Source organism: Haliotis asinina, chromosome 10 (genome assembly GCF_037392515.1).
Source record: "Haliotis asinina isolate JCU_RB_2024 chromosome 10, JCU_Hal_asi_v2, whole genome shotgun sequence".
In the NCBI taxonomy this organism is placed as follows: Eukaryota; Metazoa; Mollusca; class Gastropoda; order Lepetellida; family Haliotidae; genus Haliotis; species Haliotis asinina.
In genome coordinates, this window is record NC_090289.1 from 21406605 (window position 1) to 21431222 (window position 24618).

The 24618-nt window shown below is 37.8% G+C and overlaps 1 protein-coding gene across 1 annotated transcript in view; it reads left to right on the plus strand.

The window, feature by feature from the left end:
* Positions 1-24618, plus strand: part of LOC137298857 (dnaJ homolog subfamily C member 13-like) — a 318010-nt gene that overhangs the window by 118283 nt on the left and 175109 nt on the right. The window contains exons 16-21 of the mRNA XM_067831190.1: positions 5204-5311; positions 8336-8491; positions 12865-12921; positions 13371-13492; positions 17588-17663; positions 23811-23906. Coding sequence (XP_067687291.1) covers positions 5204-5311; positions 8336-8491; positions 12865-12921; positions 13371-13492; positions 17588-17663; positions 23811-23906 — 615 coding nt within the window. The remainder of the gene's footprint in view (positions 1-5203; positions 5312-8335; positions 8492-12864; positions 12922-13370; positions 13493-17587; positions 17664-23810; positions 23907-24618) is intronic.

The window sequence follows — 24618 nt, forward strand, 5'->3', positions numbered from 1 at the left end:
GCTTGCCTGCGTGTGTGCGTGCGTGAAATGACCAAGAGGGTCAACCATTTCGTGTCATTTTGTGTAGCATCATATTACTTCAGTCATTTTATGAAACTTAATTTCATCTATGTGTGGTGGACAGGGGTTTGTCAGGTGTGGCTGATCTGGACACGACAAGTGTCAAACAAACAGGTGTAAATGCTTCAAAGCCAAGCTAAAGGGCAATATTCGCTGCCGCAATACTATTAACTGTATGTGACAATAAGTGATGTGGAAATTGTGATCCGTTTTTGTAGATTAATTTTTTAAGTGAATTTTCATGAAATGACTGAAGTATACTGATTGTTGTTACACAAAGTGACACAAAATGGGACATATCACCAATCTGATCTGATCCGCCATTGATGTTTGTGATGCTTGAGTGCTGTAGTTCTAAAACTGCTTTCTGCCTTGGTGATCTTAGTATGTGACAAAAATGGAAAAGTCTTTACAATGCTTTGTTATGGTTTAAAACTTTCTGTTTTGGAAGTGTATGTGACAGTGTCAGTTAACACTCGGTCATTGTTCATGCCATTTCACACATGTAGTAAGATATCTGAATTAATTACTATTTCAAAAATGTCTCAAAGTAGATTTGAATAGAAAGGCCAGCTGATGTTAACACATGTTCTAGTGATAGTTTTGAGTTCTTTAACATGTTTGGGGAGGGTGTATCATTTATTGTTATATTCATTCGTATATGTATTTCTTTCTTTTGTTCCTTTTCTGCATTTCTTAGATTCATTCGCATATATTGCCACAAACAAATTAGCTATGAGAATACACCAAAGCACTGTGTGCATTGAAGCATGATGAGGCACAGGCTAATTTGTACAAATGGTAAAGAAAGCAAGCCAGCTGTATCTTATATGGCATTTCTCCAGTGGTAAGGAATACCATTCTTGTAGTCTGAAGTGCATAAGCCTTCTTTCTTTAATTGTTATCTAGGCATGTGGTTTCCTACACTGGAAGTGATGTAATGAAACTGGAAATGCTTCTGTTTTTAATCACTTATATTATATAGCTACAATTATGAAATATAAGGACACACTTTGTGGATTTGCAACTTCTTCATTTAGGTGAAGCGACATTTCATTACAGCTTCTTGTATCATTGTCAATGATACAAGTTCATAGTTGCTTGACAACGATACACAAAGCTGTATCAAAATGACTCTTCACCTGAATAAAGAAGTTGCTCATCCAAAAAGTTTGTCCTTATCTGACTCATCAACTTCTAAACATACCACTCAAAGACGTTACAATTATGAAGGTGTCCTTTCTGAAGGTCTTAGAGGCAAGAGACATTGTATTAAATCCTGTGTTCAATTCCACAGTGACACTGGCCAAAGTGACTTTACAGGTTTGCTAGTTTTTGACATAAGAAACGCAAACAGTAGTTATCATTGTTACTGATTCTGAGAAAACTACTTTTAGGACAGACCAATTTTTTTCATGTTTTATGAATTTTTGTCCTCAGAAAACCTAATGGCAAGATGAAAAAAAAAAAATAAAATCACTAATTAAAGTAATATTTTACTTTTGGCAGTTTTTGAAGTATATATAGGGGGAAAAAAAATTTAAAAAAGAAATAGGGCAAAAAACAATCTAAAAAAAAAAAGAATTTTCTTGCAAGTTTGCATGTTTTAATTATTTTCTAAATAGAGCGGTGTCAGGTATTACCGAACAAGCAGCTATTACCGAACAAAATTCCATTTCCATATTGTTTACTCAATTTGCCGATCGCTACAGCAATTTTCACCCGCATTCATTGAAATGGGAACTTCCTCTACCGGAAAAACAAGTGTCTGCTCCTTAAATGTATTTCAAAAGACGCGGAGAATAAAACTCACGAAAAGACAAGCAAGTGGCATCACATCCTTAAACATTGTACGTATATTGTCGATGAGATGGCTAAGCCAGCATGTCTTGATGAAAACTGGATACCCCATTCTCAATATAGCACCATGTCTATTTAAGTGCATTACACAGTTCCAAACCATAATGCAAAGCTTTGTTAGCCATATATGGACTGTACCGTCCGATCAACACTAACCTTTCATTATGCAACTCTGTCGTCCTTTACTGAACAACCACCATTGACCTCAGCAATTTTCGCTACTCAACTATATGCCTAAGGGCATTTGTGTTGCTTATTTGTTGATAGTAATAAACGGCTTTTAAGTACTCCAGCTGCTTTATAAAGAGTCAAGTCAAACACAAAACAAAATATTTGTACCAGTCTCCATTCTCTAGCCGTACGTGTTAGAATTGAACTTGTTCTGTGTACATAAAATTCGTTAACTTTGGAAACGTGCCCTTCTGACAAAAACACGATGATCATTCATAAAGGAATCGGTGTTACTGTACAAGCTATTGCATTCTCTCAAGCCAAATATTTAAAAACCAGACAATAACTCCAAACATTAGTGCGGGGAACGACTTACTTTTACATCAGGAACATATTTGTTGAAACATATCAATAAACGTTTGGGATATTCGACCGTGACCTTATAGGAATATCAAGGGCACTTAATTTCACGACTTTGTTTTGAGTGGTTTCCCTTACTAACTGACGGGCACCTTGCACGTCATTTAATTATTTTCACCTTTATCCCTGTTGAAATACATAATTCCATTACTTTCCATGGCCAGTTAACATACACGTTAATCATGCATTTTAAAGTGCGGCTTCGAATAAATCATGTTTTTCCGCATTATCATCTTCCGTATGTCTCATGTTTTTTGTATTCAGACATGAAATAATAGAAAGTGTCATTTACTTCGTGCGCAGTAATGCACATATGTGATCAAGTCGCTTTACATTCACAACAGTTCAGTTTTCTCCATAATAAAATGTAAGATAGATAATGATAAATAGATACATACTGGAACAAATTTGTACAGAGACACTGTTCAGGAATACCTGTTTGATACCTGGCAGTTATATGATTTACAAGTGAATATAAGAACTGTATTTTCAACAAAACATCAATCACGTAATCGTGTTAAAAATTACGTAGATTTCGTTTCTGCTTATTTTTCGAATAGTGAATGCTTACCTTCAAACTGCTGCAATTTGAACAAAAATGAAGGAATATTTCTTCTGTGTTTGGGACTACTGTGTATCAACTTACTTAACTGACATCGTTAAATTATACGTAAATGGAATTACATGTGCTTTTTCTTTTGCCGTTACCTGGCTTAACTGACTATATTTCTTTAAGCACTCATTATGGTCCGATTTATGGTTTGTATTTCATCCATAATGCTCTTTCACATACAAGTATATTTCACGTTTCAGTGTAGTATATTCATCAATGCCAATCACGAAATTTTCAGTCAGGTGGTTAAGATCAATACTGAAAGGATTTTTGCATTTGTCAATAACTGGTGACCCACTAGTTAGTCCCCACAGTGCCCAGTGGGATGGCCTAACATTGTCTGGGTGGCTATAACCAGTGTATTTCAAAGTAGATGGCAGTGTCATGTCTAGAATCGTCCCTGACAACTTATTTTCCAAAGAAAAATCCTTCGCTGTACGCACAAATGAAAGAGTTGTTATCTGGTATATTGTTGCTCAGCACCACACCCGACAAATACATTTTATAGCACAAGAAGTGTGTTTGATCCATGCTCATATGCGAAAATTGCGTAAATATACAGGCATAAATTATTTCATATGCTGCGTTCATGGCAGTATTTGAATGGTACATATGTTACTTGTTTTACCTGCATGGTTACCGGGAGATTTTTTATCATCATTAACTGGATGTTGAGATAACACATCACACAATAACATATCTGACCTTGTTTGCAACGACATGTATGCTCTAATACATGTATAAGATATGAGTTATAGTAACTATATTGCGCTATAGTGTTATAGGATGTGTACCTGGTATATCAGTATATTGAGCGAAGACACTTTTAAATAGTAAGGTAAGGCCACACCACTATAAACAGTACGTCATCTTTTTACTTTTCATTCTTCATAAAATTACAGTATAATGACGTTAATTCGGAACATACTCTTCCTGAAATTGCAAGAAATCTACATGAATTCCTTTTACCCAGAGTGTCATGTGAAAAAAATTGCAGAGGGCCTAGTTGCATGTTTCAATTGTTGCTTGGTTAGTTTGATGTTCAACACTGCTCTCAACATTATTCCAGCTATATATTGGAACTGACTAAATTATACAAATTTTGTAGAAACCTGGAGATCAGAGTACATAATATGAACGAAACACTTGAACTTAAACACTTGTCATGGAGGACGTCAGTCTGATGAATAGCCCGACACAAGTGTTCGGAATATCCCGACATCATTGTTCGGGAAAGCCTGATGTCATTGTTCGGCAGAGCCGACAAGAGTGGAAAAAGTGACAATTAGATCAAGTAAAATGTTTGACGGAAACAGGTTTACTAAGAGGGATTAACGTGTCTTCACACGTGTACATGATGTATAATGAATAGTTCGTTGCGTGTGTTAATTATTGTAATGTGCGATGAAAGAGGGCAGGAATTAGGTTGGATGTGGTGTTAGCTGTTCGGCAATACCCGACACCGCTCTAACATTAGAATTTTATGTTTTTGAGTGGGGAATTTTGTAAAAAAATTTTTATTCTTGAAAAAATACAAGTGGATCCATAAAATTAAGAAGTAGAATTGCTGTGATCTTAACATCAGTTTCATAATCCAACAAAATAATGTTGTGAGGATTTCTATTTATTTGTGACATTTCCCATTTCTGGAATGTATTCCTCTTTAATTTTGTAAGTGAGTGAGTTTAGTTTTACGCTGCACTCAGCAATATTCCAGCAATATGGCGGCAGTCTGTAAATAATCGAGTCTGGTCCAGACAATCCAGTGATCAACAGCATGAGCTATTGGAAACGGATGACGTGTCAACCAAGTCAGCGAGTCTGACCACCCAATCCCTTTAGTCACCTATAGTTGCCTTTTATGGCAAGCATGGGTTGCTGAAGGCTACCCCGGACCTTCATTAATTTTGTGAGTATAAGAAAAAAGTCGTTCGCCTTTCAAAACTTAGTGGGATAATATGCAGTTAGTTCTTTCTTATCTCATGCCTGGAACATTTTTGTCCCAGAAATAACTGAAACCCACTGCTGTAGGGATTCATTGAACATACTGTATTAAGACGTATTTTGTATTTTTTTAAGCCAATGCATGACAACTATGATTTGCGACAAGAGCAGCTTAACAAGAAAGCATTGCTGTCCTCAAGGAAGTTTCTCCAGGAGCTCCTAGAGCGCTTTAACCAACATGTGGTAGGTTGCTCAATACAGGTTCAATTTTGTTTGTCATTATTTGGTTTCTTGCAATATGATTGTCACAATTTTTTTTGTATTGTTGTCCAAATAGTATATACAAAATAAGATTGACTATTTTCACTACTGTAGTCCGATTGGCTGATAAGCGGACTGATGAATTGCAATCCAACTTGAAAACTAATAAACATAAAATACTCTGGTAATTCATTTGGATAAACTTGTAATTGAAACTGACCCACCAGTAAAACCAGCACAGAATATTTTATCATGTCAGAAAATATTGTGAATGGTGGTAATGGTTCTCCTATGTATCTGGATGAAAGCCTTAATAATGAGTGTAAGCTGAAATGTTGTTTTCTGATTGGCTAAGCACTCTCCTGTTATTTTCAATGTACCCCTCTCACTGGTGAGGTACATTTACCCTGCTGCCAATGGCTACTCATTTGGTATGTCATGGTAGTACTTCTTTATCTCAAATAGCACTGAATCATGCACGATGCACAGAAATTACAGATTTTTTGCGAATGCAAATCAATGGAAGGGACATTACTCCAAATCTGTTTTTCTTGTGTCTGCAAAATCTAGTGATGGCTACAAAAATATTGCCTCACATTCCAATGAATAAATTTTGACAAAACATTCAAATATAATTGAAAACAGCAACATGCAAGTTTGGCTGAAGTGTACAATCCAATACCCATTTTTCAAACAGTTCAGAATTAACATTGAGGTGTTCACTAAGATAAATAATTTGTTCACAGGTCCCATGAGACCCTTAGGGCTCAGGGAGCATTAACATTGACCACTGGTCGAAGTGAACTCCAATTAGAGATATTGCAGATGTATGGATATAAAAAAAAAGCCAGGAACCATCCTATGCCGAGATCTGATTGGAGCATTTGTTAGACTTGCAAGCAGTGTCAAGAAGCGCTTAGGTATTGGGTTCACAAGGCTGTACAAGCTATGACAAGGGCCTGCTGCTGTTGATTCGACCTTGCCGACGACTTAGCGATCAATCCGACATTGCCTGCTGCAGAACTGTCGACAGTCTTGCCCGCTAGTGAGACATCTCCAATCCGACAATCCAGGAATTCTATCACTGCCAGGGGAAGAACAAGGCTCGTGTGGAGCAAAACACAACATTGTTGTTGCCTCATGTGGAGCAAACGGTGATGATGTTGTTGCCTCGTGTGGAGCAAACAGCAACTTTGTCGGTCAGGTTTGATGATGAATGTTGAGGAGGAACAGGAAGGATGTGTTATAGGAAGAGATATCTAGAAAGTGGGGCAAATGATGCAATCAATCTAAAGATGGGCGTACATTTGGCTGGCCATTGTTTTTCTGTGGGAGGTCGTCCACAAAACCTGGAAACACTGCACACCTGCCAACACATGGGTCAACAGACAGGCAGCAACAAACAGGCAGCAACACCCAAATTTTTTTTCTCATGTCTTGCAGCGGTACAGTGGAATTTTTTCTCCACCGGACAACTAATTGATTAGCAGCAACAGTTGGTTCTTCCCTTTTTATTTAGCTACAGCAAACTTTTAGCCGAAATACTACTTTTTTGCCGAATACTACTGATGCACTGTGGGTCTGCTTTCCCCGCTTGCTGCTAGAAGGTACATGAGTCTTTCTTCTCACAAGGACACTTGTACCCCAATTTGGTGAGCAGAAATTTGTATCAAGGGCACCACAGGAGGCAGTCATCATTGTACTGGTTCTCTATGTTCAAGAAACAGACTTTGATCTGACACAATTTTGTCTTGTTTCTATATCCACACACTCGTAATATCTCTAATTTGAGTGCACTTCCACCAGCAGAATTTGTAGAGACACTCTTTGTCTTCTGAAACTAGATTTGCACAAAACTCTACATTTTTTTTTGTGGCTGTGGTGGGTTGCAGTGGCCGTTTAGAGGCTCCTAGGCCCTGGTGCACCTGTGCGTGGCAGTACCATCATCGTACTACTACTGCTTGAGATGTACCCAAGCCTATATACAGCCTTCACAACATATGATATAACATCAATAAACAATTACATTGCAAATACATGCACTTAAATAAATCCATTTCATCATTTGCTTAAGTACTACTTTTTGCTAATGAGGATTGTTTTGTTTTGTTTTATATACATAATGGGTTAAAACAGATCGGTTCTAAATGGAGAAACTAATATGAAAGTCCCTTAACACATACAACCCGGGCACCATGTGTCATTAAACATTCATACATTGGAGAGAAATGATGAAAATTTAGATTTACCCATTTGATTGTTGTGGAAGCCACCTTGCCATAAAATAGAAATCATTTAAGCAAACATTAGCACATAAAAACTACCTTTTCATCATTACTCCCCAGTGGTAGGGTGCAAGGTGGGTAAATGTCACTGACAGGAAATTGTGGCACATACACTTTGTAGTTCTAGAAATAGATTGTACTGAGCAGAATCTGTCTGTATTGCAGAATTTGGAACCAATGGAAAGCTGTATGTTGTCAGCCATATGATTTATGGCTAAGATGTAAAAGAGCTAGTGCTCTTTAAATTACTAATGGTATGATGTTAGTTGTTTTTTCACAAATTTCTGCTTAGTGCATATATTTGTCACCAGCACAAGCTTAATATGGCTTCAACTATCACTTCAAAAGTCAGATGAGCCACACAGCCTGTTTTTTTTAAAGAAAACATTAATGTTGTACTTTTGCTTACATTTCTGGGGAATTGTTGAATCTTGAATTTTTTTTTTATAAAGGTGAAGGAAACCAATGACGTTTTACTGCATGTACATAAACTCTTAAAGCTTTGGAGAAGTTGTAATTGAGGAACAGTTTCTTTCTGAATGTACTTGCAAACATATCTTTTTTGGTTCGTTTCAGATTATCATATTATATTTGTCCTTCTCCTCTAGTCAAAGTGCAAGTTCCATTCAGTTATTGTGGCTTTTGAAGAGATTGTGCTTTCTGTTGTTACATCCAAGATAGTAGTAGTGGTAAGTCATCCTGCAATAATATTGCTATTTAGGTCCACAGCACTGGAGCCCTTGTGATATCAGCCATGCTGGACTTCCTCACTTTTGCACTCTGTGCACCATACAGCGAGACTACAGATGGTGGCCATTTTGATGTCCTTTTGGAGATGGTTGCTGCTAATGGCCGAATCGTCTTCAAACTGTTCCAGGTAGGTGCCCAGAGCAAAGGAGGTGAATAGAATTCAGTCCAGATGTTCCCCTTTTTTATCCCTTTCTGTCTATTTTTCATCATTTCCAGACCAATGTTTAATGCTGCTATTTCTATACCCTGACCCAACATTTTGTAAGTTCCTTTTCGTCTTTGGTGGTACCCTTTGTCTTGGTTACCAGTGTGAGTTATCTGTCCTCGATCTCTCACTTTAGATTTCATTACACAAGAGTATATTGATTCAGTAAACATAGTCTGCTTTCACAGTGCTGGAGTGTCAATGTAGGTTCCAAAACTGAAAACCAAATATTGTAAGAAAACATATCTAAGAGGTTAACTCTCTAGAGAAAGGGTGACCTACCATAAATAGGTTAAACGGAAACAAAACTGCAACTTTCAGTCAACAGGTGCATTTCAAGTGATGCCAAGGAGGCTCACCTACCCAGCAAACTTGAGACCAGCAAGGCAATGCCTCTTTGAAAACCAAGGGAATCCCCCTGAATTCTCACATTTGTTCAGATTATGCTAATGAAAACCTTACAGCTTGCAAATTAATGCACTCAAAACAGTGACAATTCTTACTTTTTCAAGCAAATTGCAAACAGTACATTCCTACTTTCATCGTATCACCTATTGTATAAGCCCTACGCTTGTGTTACTGTCCCTTTTCATTTGATGCTCAGGCAGTGACTTTTTTACAGGCATTAGTCCATGATGGCAGCACTTGAATTGTCTGCACTGCACGAAATAAGTCAACTTAGTTCACCCATGAATATGAATGCATAACTTCACGACAATTTTCTGTGTACAGCTTTAGATGTATGCAATATTGTTATACATAATGTAATGTTCTGAGTAAAATTGATATTTTATACTTATCCTGACTCATGCTCATGCTAAATCCCTTGAAGTTCCCTTCTAAAAAGAAGCGGACATAAAATACACTCACCCATGTGTAGCCTCCCTTTTCCCACGCCTAAGTCATGTGACCTTCCATGTTTGTTACTTTCTCCTTGTATATCGCCCGACATGCGAATATAGGAAGTCAGCGCGTCTGTGGGGGTGGCTGGGAGGGCGGCTGGGAGGGCTTTTGTCATGAGTCAGGATAAGTATAAAAGATCAATTTTATTCAGAAAATTACACATTTTTCCTTATCCTGACTCATGCTAATTGCTTACAGAATCCGACGGAAACGGCAGTGGGTCAGGCCACACTGGATTCTGCTGGCTATCAAAAATAAGTCCAATAATTTTTCCCCCCCCAAATGGGAACTTGTAATGGTGATACTATGGTCCTGCTCTACTAATATTCATTGTAGATTCTGGGGGGATCACATCCAGTCGAACTTGTCTTCAGCTGAAGATTTCGGTGACTGGAATGTGTGACATCGAAAGTAGCTAGCGTCCTGCTAGTTTCAGATGGAACTAATTGTCGAGATATTGAAATCAAGTCTAGTTGCGACCCTTCTTCATGTACAAGTATCTACATTACGAGTACAGGGTCCTAATCGTTCATGCTAGTCTGTTTAAGACGCGTGCATGGACTTTCCACCATTATACTCTGCAGAGCGTCTGGCTTCCACAAGTCACGTGATAAAATGGGTGAGTGAACTCAATGCCTTCAGGGAACTGTTAGTTGCTGAGCAACAACAAGTGGCCCAAACTGATGAATGCCAGAGACGTCCTCCGTGGCTATGTCTCATAGATAGTGGTTGGCAAACACCGATTTAAACTTCCAAAAGACTACCTAAGATTGAAGATCCATTATAGTTGATAGCGAGCAATTTCCATGTAGCGCTAGTGTGGAGGCTAAGGCTCTAACTTCGTGTGGGTTGGAAGCTCGCGGAGAATCGAATCCTGCTGCTGTATAAGCTCTCCATATAACGGCTCTGATCCACACTGTGTTGCGGGATACTTCCGTAGGTGTCTTAGTGGAAATAGGGATAAACAGACGCTTGAAACGTTGTCTTCTAGACTTAGTACATGCAATCTTCAGTGCTCTGACTGGACATCAGGATAAATCTTGAGTATCCTGTGGTCCTAAGATTGAAGATAATGCCAGTATATGAAATAGCCTATCCAGTTGACCTGGCAATTGATTTTTCGCAATAAAATCACATCGCAGGCCGTGATGGGCTGTCTGTTGATGATTTGCATCAAAATTTGTCTAGAGCATGAATTTCTGACAGTCATGCAGCTGTAGCCAAGGCAAAAAAAAACAGCGTCTCCTGAGTTAGCAGTTCAATTGGGATCCAATCAAGCAGCTCGTACGTATCACTTGTGAGATGTTGAAGTACGATGTTTACCCATGCTGGAGCTCTAAATCTACGCTGTTGATCTTAAACTTGAAAGAGCGTAGTAAGGCAAGAAACTCAGGGACTTTTGTCAACTTGGTTTTCATGGTAACTGGAATGTCGTAGGTGACATATATATTCTGCTGTCTGTGGATATGTTGCCTTCATCGCAGTGAAGCCTTTTTTCTTGGCGTATGTCAAACCGCTTCCATTTGTCATCATAAAGGGTGCGAATGGATTTCCGTAAGGATAAAGTAACTGCTTTTGCTGCTCTTGCTGAATATCCTCTCTGTTTTAAACAGATTTTAATTTTCTCAATGACTTTTGGTAGCATCACTGCAGGGGGAAAAAAACGAATGTGTGCTGAATATCCTCTCTGTTTTAAACAGATTTTAATTTTTTCAATGACTTGTGGTAGCATCACTGCAGGGGGAAAAAAGCGAATGTGTTTAGTCCTTCCCAAGGGATGCTGAGAGAGTCTGTTGCCCAGGCTAACGGATCTGGTACTGGTGATACAAACGTTGTTGTCTGTTTGTTGAACCTTGTTGCAAATAAGTCCATTTGCGGCGATCTGAATGTCTGGCTGATTAGTTGAAATGCCTCGAGTGTGTGCATGCACGGCCTCTTCATCCTCCAGCGTGAGTGCCGCTCTAGGTGAGTGCTCATGCCGAGCTGTATTCAACGATGATGACGAGTGCAGTCATCTCTCCTCTTCTAAACATCGCTCCATCAGATTCATCATCTGCGTTGTAAACTGTCTCATGAAGGCGCCTGGGTCGAATTGCTGCAATGCTTGTAGCGACGGTTGATGAAGATACCGTCGGGATGGATCTAGATGGTGTCGTCCGATGACTGTGTTGGTTGATATCTACCTCATTGTGTAGAATCAACGGTGGTTCGTTGAAGATAAGTCGTTCACATAGAGGGGCGTTTTCTTCTCCAACGATTTCTGCGTTGAGGAATGATAACTCTGCAACGATTTCGGAGAAGATGATTTCGTCTTCGATGACCTAGACTTCTTCGGTTGAGATGGCCCTGCTTCTGAGGAAGATCTCTTCTGAGGTACAGTGGGCGACATGACGGACCCCAGACATAGCCCCGGAGAAACGCCAGACATTTCACTGGAATGAATCTCAACAGACGTAGTTAGCAAATTACCCGAATTTAATTCACTTGTTTTAGACATGACTAATGCAAGCCGCCGTTGCTTGTCCCTAGCACGTCTGTAAACAGACCGTGTATAGAGAGTAAATTCTAAATCAGACAATTCTATGCAAAATTTACAATGATTCTTAGAAGAACATATGGGTTTGCGCATCGGCAAATTAAATGAGGATGAACCGCAGACAGGCGCAATCTACATAGCAGACACGATTTCATCATTGAGACAATGCCATTAATGGGAAACAGTAGTGTCCCCTGCTTTCACAGTTTGCATGTATGGCCAGTCTTTCTTGAGAAGCAGTTACCACTTGAAGTTCTTTTTTAACAAAACAAGGGTTTCTTTAGAAGGTTTGCCTTATAGTAAACAGCCAACAGTCCTTTCACAACGTATTTTGATGACAAAAGAGATTCAGTTTATGAGCATATATCAAGTTTCAAATTTAATATATTTTCTGCGGAAAACGTCATCAGCTTGAACTAAGTATACAACCCGAACATTCAATGTGTGCAGTCACTGGAGTGGGGAAGGAGTCATTGATTTGGATTTAAAAAAGATAGTTTTCAAAATGTGTGTTTTGTAGACTGTCTGCATCCATACTTTTTGCCATTAATCTTTATAAAATACTTTATACTATAGTTTAATGTTATCATGAACCATTAAGTCATTTTTATATTATATTTCATGGAATGTACTTGAATACTGCTTTACTTTGTTAGAAAGACAGCTTGACAAGGCTGTGTGACACCATTTTGTGTATAGTTTTGAAACCTGTCCTTGACTCCCGTTTGCAAAGTCCTATAAAATCCCAAGAGAGCATGATCAGTTATCCAGGCTATCAGGGTCAGATCAGCCACAGACCCTGGCCACTTGATTCTGGTGTTACTCAGGAATTAATGACTGTTATCTTTTCTCACAGCATCCATCCATGGCAATTGTCAAGGGAGCAGGAATGGTCATGAAAGCTATAATTGAGGTGAGTCAGTTACAGGAGCTTTACTTGGTCCATTTTCATGACTGAACTAAATGGAGAGGGTATTTTCAACAAGTGGCCATGTATCTTGTGTCATTGTTTCCTGATTTTATCTCCCCTCCTTGATCTTATTTTCAAGGTCACCCTGACCATTTGACCCCTTTTCAAACTCTTATTACGGTGGCATCTCATGAACTGTGGTACCAAATGTGTTGAAATTTGGTGACAACCAACACTAGGTATTACACAGGCATCAGTTGATTTAGGTGACCTTGATCTTATTTTTAATGTGACCATGTCGCTTTGTTCACTTTTCAAACTTATGTTAAGGCAATATCTCATAACATACTGCAATCAGTGTCTTCTGTTTTGTTGATAGCCTACATTTGGTGATTTGGTAATGATACAAAGTAATAGTAGTAAGGAATAAGTAGCCTTCTGTGTTTCTTTAGGAAGGAGATGCTGAAATAGCTGCCAAGATGCAGGATCTTGCTTTGGCTGAGGGGGCCTTGCCAAAACACCTTCACACTGCCATGTTCACACAAAGTTCAGACAACAGAATGCTGACCAACAGGTTAGTAGTTCATAAAACTTACAGGCATGCTTACCACTGATGATATACAGGCCGAAATGATATAAAATGACAAAGGAAGCTGTCTACTGTACACTAGGAGAGATAACTCTTGATGAAGAAAGGTTCATTCGTAAGTCTATTAGAGTTACCACCCATATTAAGTATTTCACTACATAGTATTGCCCCTATCTATACATTTAGATCATCAGTATTAGGAAACAGATTTTTTTCAGTAATTTCTGGGAAAACTGTATGTGTATAACTTGTCAACAATTTTTCATTGAACCAAATTCTGTGTCAGTTTTGGGAAATATGTATGGATTTCAATTTTCATTAAGCATCTTGTAAAGCATATTGCAGTGAATCTAAACACGGACCATGTTTAATTGCCAGATGTAATTGTCTTAATCCAAAGAAGTCAGTTGGCATCATGTTGTTGTGATTTTATCTCTTGTAAAACGCCACTATGAAATCAGTCCATACATCTTACTTGGAACAGGCATAAAATGTAAATTACAAATCATACAGTATATAGTTTCAGAATGAGTTACGTCTGAATCCACATATCTGGTCCCAGAAGAACCTCAGTGTCATTGTACTTAAACACTGCTTTCTTTTTCAGAGGAAGTCCTCCTTGGGGTACATAGAAACAGTTTTAGGTCCATTAAAATCTCATGACAGTTGTAACTATATTTTGTAATGAAATATTTACAAAACAGATGTTTCTTTCGTCTTGTGAGACCACCTCTATGGGGTCCCACCAGGGCGACCTGCAGCCAAGAGCCTGTAACTCTAGCTGTCAACCTTGTACCTCACTTGTTTTGCTTTGCCCTCCCATGATTATGAGTGAGAAAGAGTCACAATTTGTATGTATGGTTCCTTTTCTTCGACACGGGCATTAGATGGAATTCATAGGTTGATTTTTATCCCCCACCCCACCCAGGCATGTAATGCAGGGGAATATAGTTGACGCCTCGTGTGTCTGTCCATAATCATTTTGTTTCCGGAGCATAACTCAAAAACCATTCGATATTTTAGACCAAAATTGGTAGATATAATAATCTGAACCTATGGTTGTGCCTTTTGCTATTTACAGACTTTTGGCATTTTTATTTTTTAGTTTTTTTCGCAGAGTGTTTGGGTCTAATGTCGGATTGGGCATCAAAACCGTTTAATATTTTTCAGCAAAACTTGTTAGATCTGTCAGTCAGAACCTAAAGTGGTGCCTTTTGCTATGTACAGGTTTTTGTGATTTCAAATTTTCCATGGAAACGTTTCGGACTTAGTCTCAAAATGAAGGGATGGGCTTCGTTTCCGGAGCAGAACTCCAAAACTATTCAATATTTTTCTGCAATACTTTTGTAGATATGTGAGTCTGAACCTATAGTTGTGCCTTTTGGTATTTACAGGTTTTTGTGATTTATTATTTTCTTTTTCTCCATGGAAACGTTTTGGACTTAGTCTCAAAAGTGAGAGGTGTGTTTCATTTCTGGAACAGAAATCTAAAACTTCATAATAGCTGTCAGTAAAACTTGTTAGATATATGTAGCAGACCCCAGAGTGGTGCCTTTTGGTATTTAGAGGTTTTTGTGACATACCATTTTCTCAGTTTCCATGAACACATTTTGGACTTGGTCTCAAATGTGAAAGGTGTGTTTCCTTTCTGGAGCACAACTCAAAAACTTTTTAATATCTGTCCGCAAAACTTGGTATATATGTGTAGCAGACTCTAAAGTATTGCCTTTGGCTATTTAGAGGTTTTTATGATTTATCATTTTCTGGGTTTCCATGGAAACGACTCAGACTTTGTCTCAAAAGGAAATGATGGGCTTCATTTCCAGAGCACAACTTGAAAACATCTCAATATCTGTCAGTAAACCTTGGTAGATATTTGAGACAGACTCTAAAGTGGTGCATTTTGATACTTACAGATTTTTGTCATTTATCATTTTCCCAGTTTTCATGGAAACGATTCAAACTTAGTCTCAAAAGGGAGGGATGGGCTTTGTTTTCGGAGCAAAGAAAACGTCAAAAATGTTTTAATATCTTTGCACTCTGCAGATATGTGAGGCAGACCACAAAGTGGTGCCTTTTGCTATTTACAGATTTTTGTCATTTTAATGTTTTCCAGTTTCCATGGAGACAATTTGGACTTAGTCTCAAAATGGAGGGAAGGGCTTCGTTTCCAGAGCACAACTTGAAAACTTCTTAATATCGTTCAGCAAAACTTGGTAGATATGTGTGGTAGACCCCAAAGTGGTGCCTTTTGCTATTTACAGATTTTTGTGACTATCATTTTCTGGGTTTCCATGGAGACAATTCGAACTTAAAGGGAGGGAAGGGATTCATTTCCAGAGCACAACTTGAAAACTTCTTAATATCTTACTACAAAACTGAACTAGACCCCCAAAAGTGCCTTTTGCTATTTACATATTTTTGGCATTTTTATTTTACCTTATTTCCATGGAAACAATTCGGACTTTGTCTCAAAAGGGAGGGATGAGCACAACCTGAAAACCATTTGATATCTTTCAACAGATTTTGGCAGATATATGAGACAGATTCAAACTTCAAGTAACTGTCAGATGATTTGTCCTTTCAAATATGTGGGGTTGGGGGAATATGTCATCTTCTGATGACCCTTGTTTACAACAACAATCTGCTGGGGACATATGGGAAAAGGACCCACCCTCTAGAAATGGCTGGGGCAAAAAGAATGCTTCTTCTGCAGTTAGTGCTGGGGGCAAACAAACTAAGGAAAAATCCCCCTTTTCTCTCTCCCCTTCTGCTTCAGCACTCCTCTATGCTCCAGCATCGTTAACACTTAGTGATTTATGTGCAGCAGCAGATTTCCTCCTTCCGCTCTCTCATCTCGGAGGCAATGTCTGACCTCCATTAGGAGATCTGTACCTGTTAGTGGCGGGTCAGGGTCATCTGGGGCCCCCATTCCTCTGGCTTAGGCTCCAGGTCAGGAATTACCCCTGGGGAAGCGCCTAGCTTGAGACTGGAGTTTGCGGTTGGCCTCTCTACTGGCTCAGCTACAACTGCCCAAAGCCTCACCTCCAGCGCAATATCCAGCTTGCCGGCACCCACAAGTGGCCACTGGCACACCTGCTGAGGGTATGTGAACGCTGCCGGTTACCTCGCTCCCTCAGGGTGTGTTGGGGATTCCTGTTTCGGCATATTCCCTGGGATCTTGGCAGTCTGACTCATCCCAGGCACCTTGGGATCCTCTTCTCGATCCTTTGTCTTTGTCTGCAGTATGTACGTATGGATTGGAATATCTTAAGAACTGTATACTAGATTCTTTTCATATTTGGTATCTAGGTTTATCACAGTAAATGAAAGGTCTCAGTTAGGTTTGGTGACCTTGACCTTGATCTAAAGGTTGCAAGGGGACTTGTCAGCAAGATACCTCAAGAACCATTCACTGGATTTTCTTCATATTCAGTAGCATGCTTTATCTAGGGAAGATGCAGGGTCCAATTGAATTTGGTGACCTTCATTTAATTTTCAAGGTCATGGCGACTGTTTTTTAGGAGTTTCATACACTGGTCAAGGTCTAAGTGACTCTTCAGTATATTTTTGTGTTTGAACAACTACAGTGCAAGATATCAACAGAGTTTGAGAGTAATGATTTTGGTGACATTTTACTTCATCTTAATCCATGACCTTCACTTTCATTTCCTTTAAAGTTTGATTTGTTAATATGCGGCGTGGATTATGTCGCCTTAGTGACAATGTTTGTTTAAATAGTTTGTTACCAAAAATAGTTACAACTGTCATGGGATATCTAATGGACATAAAAATGCCTATATGTTCCCCAAGGAGGACTTTCTTCAAAAAACTCATAACCTTTTGAGGTTTGTATACACTGCTACACATGCTGAATATAGTCCGGCATTAACTTGAAGTATTACATTTGCATGGTTTATTCAAAATATAATATTGTCAGAAAGCACTGACTGTGCATCATTTAAACCAACAATTTACCTGTGGCTTTATCAACACCTGGTTTCCTTGGCCTCTGTGATTTAGCCAGTGACTGTAAGACTGTCAGTCTGTTATTTTATCACTTGCACTTTCATGTTGCAGACAGCTGAGTCGTCACCTGGTGGGTTTATGGGTCACGGGACATCCTACTGCAATGGGACTACTCAGAAGAATACTGGTTAGTGCAGAAGCTGACATTTATTAGTGTTTAGATGCAACCCCCCCCAAAAAGGATAATTGAAACACAATTATCATTTATTCATGATATATAATATACATTGCTGATTATGCAACAACCCAAATAAACAAACTTATCAAATTGCAAATCACATGTGCAATATTTTGTACTTGGGCTTGCTATGCTAGAAATGAAGCAGCCGTGAGACAGGAGCCAGTCAGAGCAGGTTGCTGTGCACTCGAGTGTGATGAAAACTTTCATTGGCTGGTTCATTTGCCAATATGTTACTGGCTCTGTTTGTGTATAAGATGTTGCGTTTTGTAAATACAAGCTCATTTTTTTTTCATTGACATTCAATCCAATCAACGAATACTGAGATGGTGAACTACTGCATGGTTGGAAACTCTCATTCATCAAAGTACAAAAGTCCTTGGGGAAAAAGTTATTGGTGAAAAAGGTCCCCCCCCAAAATGGTCCAGAAAAAAGTCCTGTTATAATAAATACAACAAAGTTATTCATCAACTTTGACTTCAAAAATTTTGGAAAAACATCGATAACTCTGTGTTATTAAATAGATTAAATTCTCTTTTATCTTTTTAATGAGACTTATAAAAACATTGAATACTCACATACAGAGGGTGAATAAAAGGACATATTAACTATTTAGATAGGAAGTTGCTCTTTTAATGACAGAAACTTGAAGTACTTATATTTTATGATTATGACTGACAGACTAGATATTTAAAGGTCAGATGCAACCAAATAATCAAACATAATTAAAACACAGTTATCACTTGTTATGATATATAAAATGCATTGGTGATTGTGAAAAAAACCCAAATAAACAAAATTATAAGTGTATGCTTGCAAATCAAAAGTGCAATATTTTGTACTTTGGTTTTACTCCCCTGAAACAAAGCAGCCGCAATACTAAACCTTGTCATTGGCCACTGGTTCATTAACCAATATGCTTAGACGGCACTTTGTTTATGGCTTAGAAGCGCGATTGGTGTGAATTTCAAATTGCATGTGGTCAGTGATTGAAGTTGTCCATTGTGTATTGTCATTAGCAGACAGGCAGACATGATGTGGGTCTCAGTGGGTGACACATTCTGCTGATCATAAATCAATGTGTTTGGTTTATGCTGTATGTCCTGATAGGTGTTAACTTCAAATTGTATGTGGACAGTGATTGAAGTTGTGTATTGAATACTGTGATTAGCAGACAGGCAGCCAGACACATAGGTGTCTGTACAACAGATGTTGAGTTTTCTCAGTGACAGATGCTGCTTATCACAATCAACATATTTTTTTTTCTCTTTCCATAGGCATGAATTAAAACATTTCACTTTTGAAGCTGAGCATTTTTTAAGAATGAAATTAGTATTTCTAATGTTACAAGGTCTTGAAAACTTGGTTTGCAAATCTCAAAAAGCAAAGTGTAACAAAAACAAAGAAAAAGTATGGAATCAGTGTAATTTTGTTACAGCAGACCCAAGATACTTGTAATTACAAGAAAAGTCTTATGTTCTCCAACTTCTACCACAGCATCATGCATCACTTGCTGCGTTTTTATAAGTTGCCTTCATGGGAATAAACTATCCAAGCATGCCAGTTCAATTTGCATGAACCTAATCACACATCATGTATACCTCTTGGGAAGATGGGGATATTTTTCTGATGTATGATTGCCTTGTAAGCCAAAATGGTGTATTTTGATAGAAATGCTAAAACCTTGGAAGTCATAATATTCATGATTAACTACACCTAAAGAAATGTAGCACTCTTTCATGTCCGAACTTGTCCAGCTCATCTGTTGCTTTACTGTCTGTGTAGAGGAAGATATTATGATTACACCCTGTTGAAAGGAGGTTGAGGGGACCATATATACAAGTTTTTGAGATGTGCTCAGGAAACGAAACACACCTCCCACTTTTGAGACTAAGTCTGAAATGTCTCCATGGAAACCAAGAAAATACTAAGTCACAAAAACCTTTAAATAGCTAAAGTCACCACTTTAGGTTCTTACTGGTATATCTACAACGTTTTGCAGGAAAATATGGAACGGTTTTGGGGTTCTGCTCCAGAAAAGAAGCCCATCCCTCCATTTGGTTTAAACATAGTTTTATTTAAAAATGTGTTGAAATCTGGATAGGCGAACAAGCCAAGAAGCTTATGTTAATGCTTATGTTACTTTTTGAACTGAAGTGGTGTAATGAGTTGAGAATGTCACTATTTATTTTGTTATTCAGTGCACCATTGCCATATAAAGTTGTTTTAGCATCATCCACCTGACGAAGGGGCAAGGAATAGCACAGAAACATTGTGAAAACAATAAATAAGAAGTTGACATCCCTACCATATACGTTTGTCATATATCAAATCCTTGAGTATAAAAATACATGTTTGACCTTAGATTCACATAGTTCTGACAATTAAGGAGATAGTGGAGAATGTCTTCGTTATCATGACCGCATGAACACTTGTATGTTTCTGATATGTGCCGGTTATATCTGTCCACGTTTAGATCACTACAGCCGAGCTATAGGCTACAGTGGATGATCTTGTTCCAACATTCAAATCAAAGTAGTTATGAGTTCCTGTTGGGTTTATCATTGTTTTAAATTGACTGAGGGAAACAGCATTAACAAATCCATCAGGCAATGAGTTTTAGCGAGTTTAGTTTTACCATCAGGCAATGAATTCCACGACATAATAGCACTTGGTAGAAACGATTGTGAATATCTTTGTGCTCTACAGTTAATATTTTTAATAGAAGTACTATTCCTAAGATTATAGTTGCTTTGTTCAAATACTCTTCCTGGTACAAGGTTGTTGGAATAGTCTGGAGTCAGACGATAACACATTTTATAACATGTTATTAGCTTAGAGAGGTGCTGTCTTTCTTTCAGTGCTATAATTGGTTTCCCTGTATAGTTTATCATGACTTTAGCCACGAACCGTGCCACATATGGATCTTAAGGCGTCTAAATGCAAGGTCTCCAGTAAGTTTGCCTGTTCAGTCGTACAGTTATCTCAGACATGACACCAGTAATCAGAAAGTGGTAAGATAAAGAGTTATATAAGGTGTTTAGAGTTTACCGAGATAAACGGTATTTCAAACTTCTCTTACAATTGATCATTGGACTGATTTTCTTTAACATGTCACCTGTATGAACTTTCCAAGAACAATTGCTTTGACCTGTAATTCCTAGATATTCATGATTGTCAACTTCTTTAATCATTTTGCCATTCATTAATAAGTTCGGCCTGACATAGTTTTTCGTTTTTCGAGTGAATGTTATACTCTCAGTCTTACCGGGATTAAAATTAACTTGCCTATTTTTAGCCCAATCTGAATTTATTTTTTGCCAAATCTCTGTTTATAATTGAGACTGCTCTGACTTGATCATCTATTATCATATATATTGATGCATCATCTGCAAAAAGGTGAATGTTGCTATCTATACTGTCAACAATGTCATTAATATACATGATAAACAGAAGCGGACCTAAAATGGAACCTTGGGGAACACCAGCTTCCACTGTTCTAATATCTGAACTGTAACCATGTATTACCACTCTCTGCATTCTGTTGCCTAGATAACTTTCAAACCATTCTAAGAGAGTACCCCTTATACTGTAAGCATGAAGTTTGTGAAAAAATGCCCTGGTGCCAAACTCTGTCAAATCTCTCCATTTTGAGATAAAGAATTTTTTTCATGGAAACCCGGAAAATGATATATCACAAGAACCTGTAAATATCAAAAGGCACCACTTTGGGTCTGCCACACATATTTACCAAGTTTTACTGACAGATATTAGGAAGTTTTTGAAACGAAAAACACTTTTGAGACTAAGTCAGAAAGTGTAGAATTGAGCTCAGCTCACATAGCCCCGCTTCCCTCTTTCCGATATGGAAGTACTGATGTTGATATATATATATATATATATATATATATATATATATATATATATATATAAATGTGACAGAGCTCACAAGACTTTTCGCTTGACTCTGTCAAACTTTATATTCATGTTAGATAATAGTTTTGCCGTGAAATGATTAATTAAGTCATATTTCGATGTAAACAGCAGAAGAAAAAAATTCAGAAAACCTTCAACACAGCAAAAGGAACATCTGTGGGTAATGATTAACATGCACCTAAAGTTTGGTGAACCTAGTATGTAAGCTTTTGACACATTTGGCACTAAGTTGTGTTTCCATGGAAACAGCACAAAACAAAATTTGTTTCCATGGAAACAGAAAAAATTAAATTCTGAAAAAAAAACAAAACCCAAAATAAACATCAATGGGTAATAATTAACAAGTTAGTCAACTTAGGTGAACCTAGTATGTAAATTTTGAGAGATATGCTTCAGACAAAGTTTCGGGATGAAAGGATGGAAAGATGGATGGACACAATGAATGCTAAGTAGTGCCGGTCAAATTAAGATTCCACAAATAAATTGGCAAGGTTGATTAAAAAAAAAATCCATAAATTCTGTCATTTTAGGATGGTGTACAGATTTGAAGAGGGCAATTCTACTGAGAATTTCTGCAGATTAGCTGCTGAATATTTGCTTCTGGGTCTGTCCAGATAGATCTATCTATGGACACATACTGTTTACAAGCCCAAACACCTCTTCCCCAAATATGATCAAATAGGTCATGCTATGATTGAAAATAAGGTGCACAAAGTAGTATATGGGAACTATGTTTCTGCTTTGTTCATCATTTCACATGATTGATTGAACATCAGACAAAGAACAAAAGGTCCAACACACTCAATCAGTTGTTCACAATCAATATATAGATAGCAAAACAATCTGCAACTCGAACATGTGGTTGTATTCACGATTTTTATCCCCCTGTCATGTAATGCGGGGGGATATAGTCAACGCCTCATCCTTCCATCCGTCCCTAATCATTTTGTTTCCGGAGCCTAACTCAGAAACCGTTCAATGTTTTTAGACCTAACTTGATACATACAATAATCTCAACCTATAGTTGTGCCTTTTGCTATTTACACAGTTTTGGCATTTTTATTTTTTTTGTTTTTCCATGGAACATTTTGGTGTTTTATCGGTTTCCATGTAAACGTTTCAGTCTCAAAAGTCAGAGGTGTTTTTCGTTTCCAGAGCAGAACTCAGAAACTTGTTAATATCTGTCAGTAAAACATGATAGATATGTGTGGCAGCCCCCAAAGTGGTGCCTTTCGCTGTGTACAGATTTTTGTGATTTATTATTTTTTCGGTTTCCATGGAAACGTTTTGGACTTGGTCTCAAAATGGAGGGATGGTCTTCATTTCCGGAGCACAACTCGAAAACCATTCAATATTTTTCTGCAAAACTTGGTAGATATATCAATCAGAACCTAAAGTAGTGCCTTTTACTATGTGCAGGTTTTTGGGATTTCTTATTTTCTCCGTTTCCATGGAAACGTTTCGGACTTAGTTTCAAAAGTGAGAGGTGTGTTTCATTTTCAGAGCAGAACTCAAAAACTTCTTTATATCTGTTAGTAAAACTTTCTAGATATGTGTGGCAGACCCCAAAGTGGTTCCTTTTGGTTTTTAAACGTTTTTGTGATGTATTATTTTCTTGGTTTCCATGGAAACGTTTCAGACTTGGAGGGGTGGGCTTCATTCCCAGAGCCCAACTCGAAAACCATTTCAAAAACAAAAACTTTCAACAGATCTTGGCAGATGTATGACTTTGTTGGTTACAGATATATGGCATTTATAATTTTCATGAATTCAATGGAAACAATTCAAACTTAGTCTGACAAAAACAATGAGTAACTCTCAGATTATTTGTCCTTTCAAACATGTGGGGGCCGGGTGGATATGTCATCTTCTGATGATTCTTACTATATACTTTACACATGGCATGACAGGCATTTTGTTTTTAAACATATTTTATTCATGAGAAAAGGATTGGTTACAAGTTATACAACTTAGAATACCCTCTCCGTAGTATTTACAGAACATTAATTACATTCATTATACAAGATGGAAAGGGAAAGAATGGAACATTTATTAACTTGGTAATGTATTTCAACATAATACGAAAAACTGTGTTTTTACTGGAAGTGTACTTTCCATGACATGACATTTAGATTGTTTTAAGTCAACATCCTATTTCAGCCTAGTGGCTTGCTTGCCTTCCTTGATTCTGCTGATGATGTTCCTGTGAATGAAGAAGACAAGCTTCATGTTCGAGATAATGTCAAGCTAGCCTTGGTAAGGACTCTTTGCCTATGTGATTTTTTTTCCATTCAGTGAGATTAGAATGGCTATCAGTGTGATTATTTTCATTCCGTGAATGTGGTGGTGTGCACATTTGCTCCATTCTTGCAGCAGTAATGTGAGAATAGGCAAATTCCAATCATTGTACACACCGTCTGTACACACCATCTGTACACCAAAACCATTATGCAAACATAGCAACATGAAATACCCAGCATAAGACCCATGAACTGAAAATACTGACAATGCCAGACACCAGACCTAGTATCGTGTCATACGAGGTGACTGAGTGGTACAGGCAGTGAGACTGCTTATCATCAACTTGGCATTGCTCATATGTCACTGCTACCAAATTTATTATACTATAGAGGAAGATCATGAAAGTCATGGGTACATGATAACTTGATGGATGTACAGACAGGTCTTTTTTTATTTCCTCCAATTGCCAAAGAAACATTAACATTAACTAGCATGATATTTTACAGTTATGTAACAGGACCTTATTTGGTATTACATATATAAGAAGTTTACTGAAATCACATCAGTCTAAATATTTCAGATTGTTTGAAAAACATAAAATTATCTGCCACAAAAAGTATATGATTGAAAGTCTGTCTGGTATTTTTTATAGTTATTAGTAGCATCGGTCTACCAGTGAGACTATTGTTTGTTTCTTTCTCATAAATGAAACTCCCCAAAGTTTAAG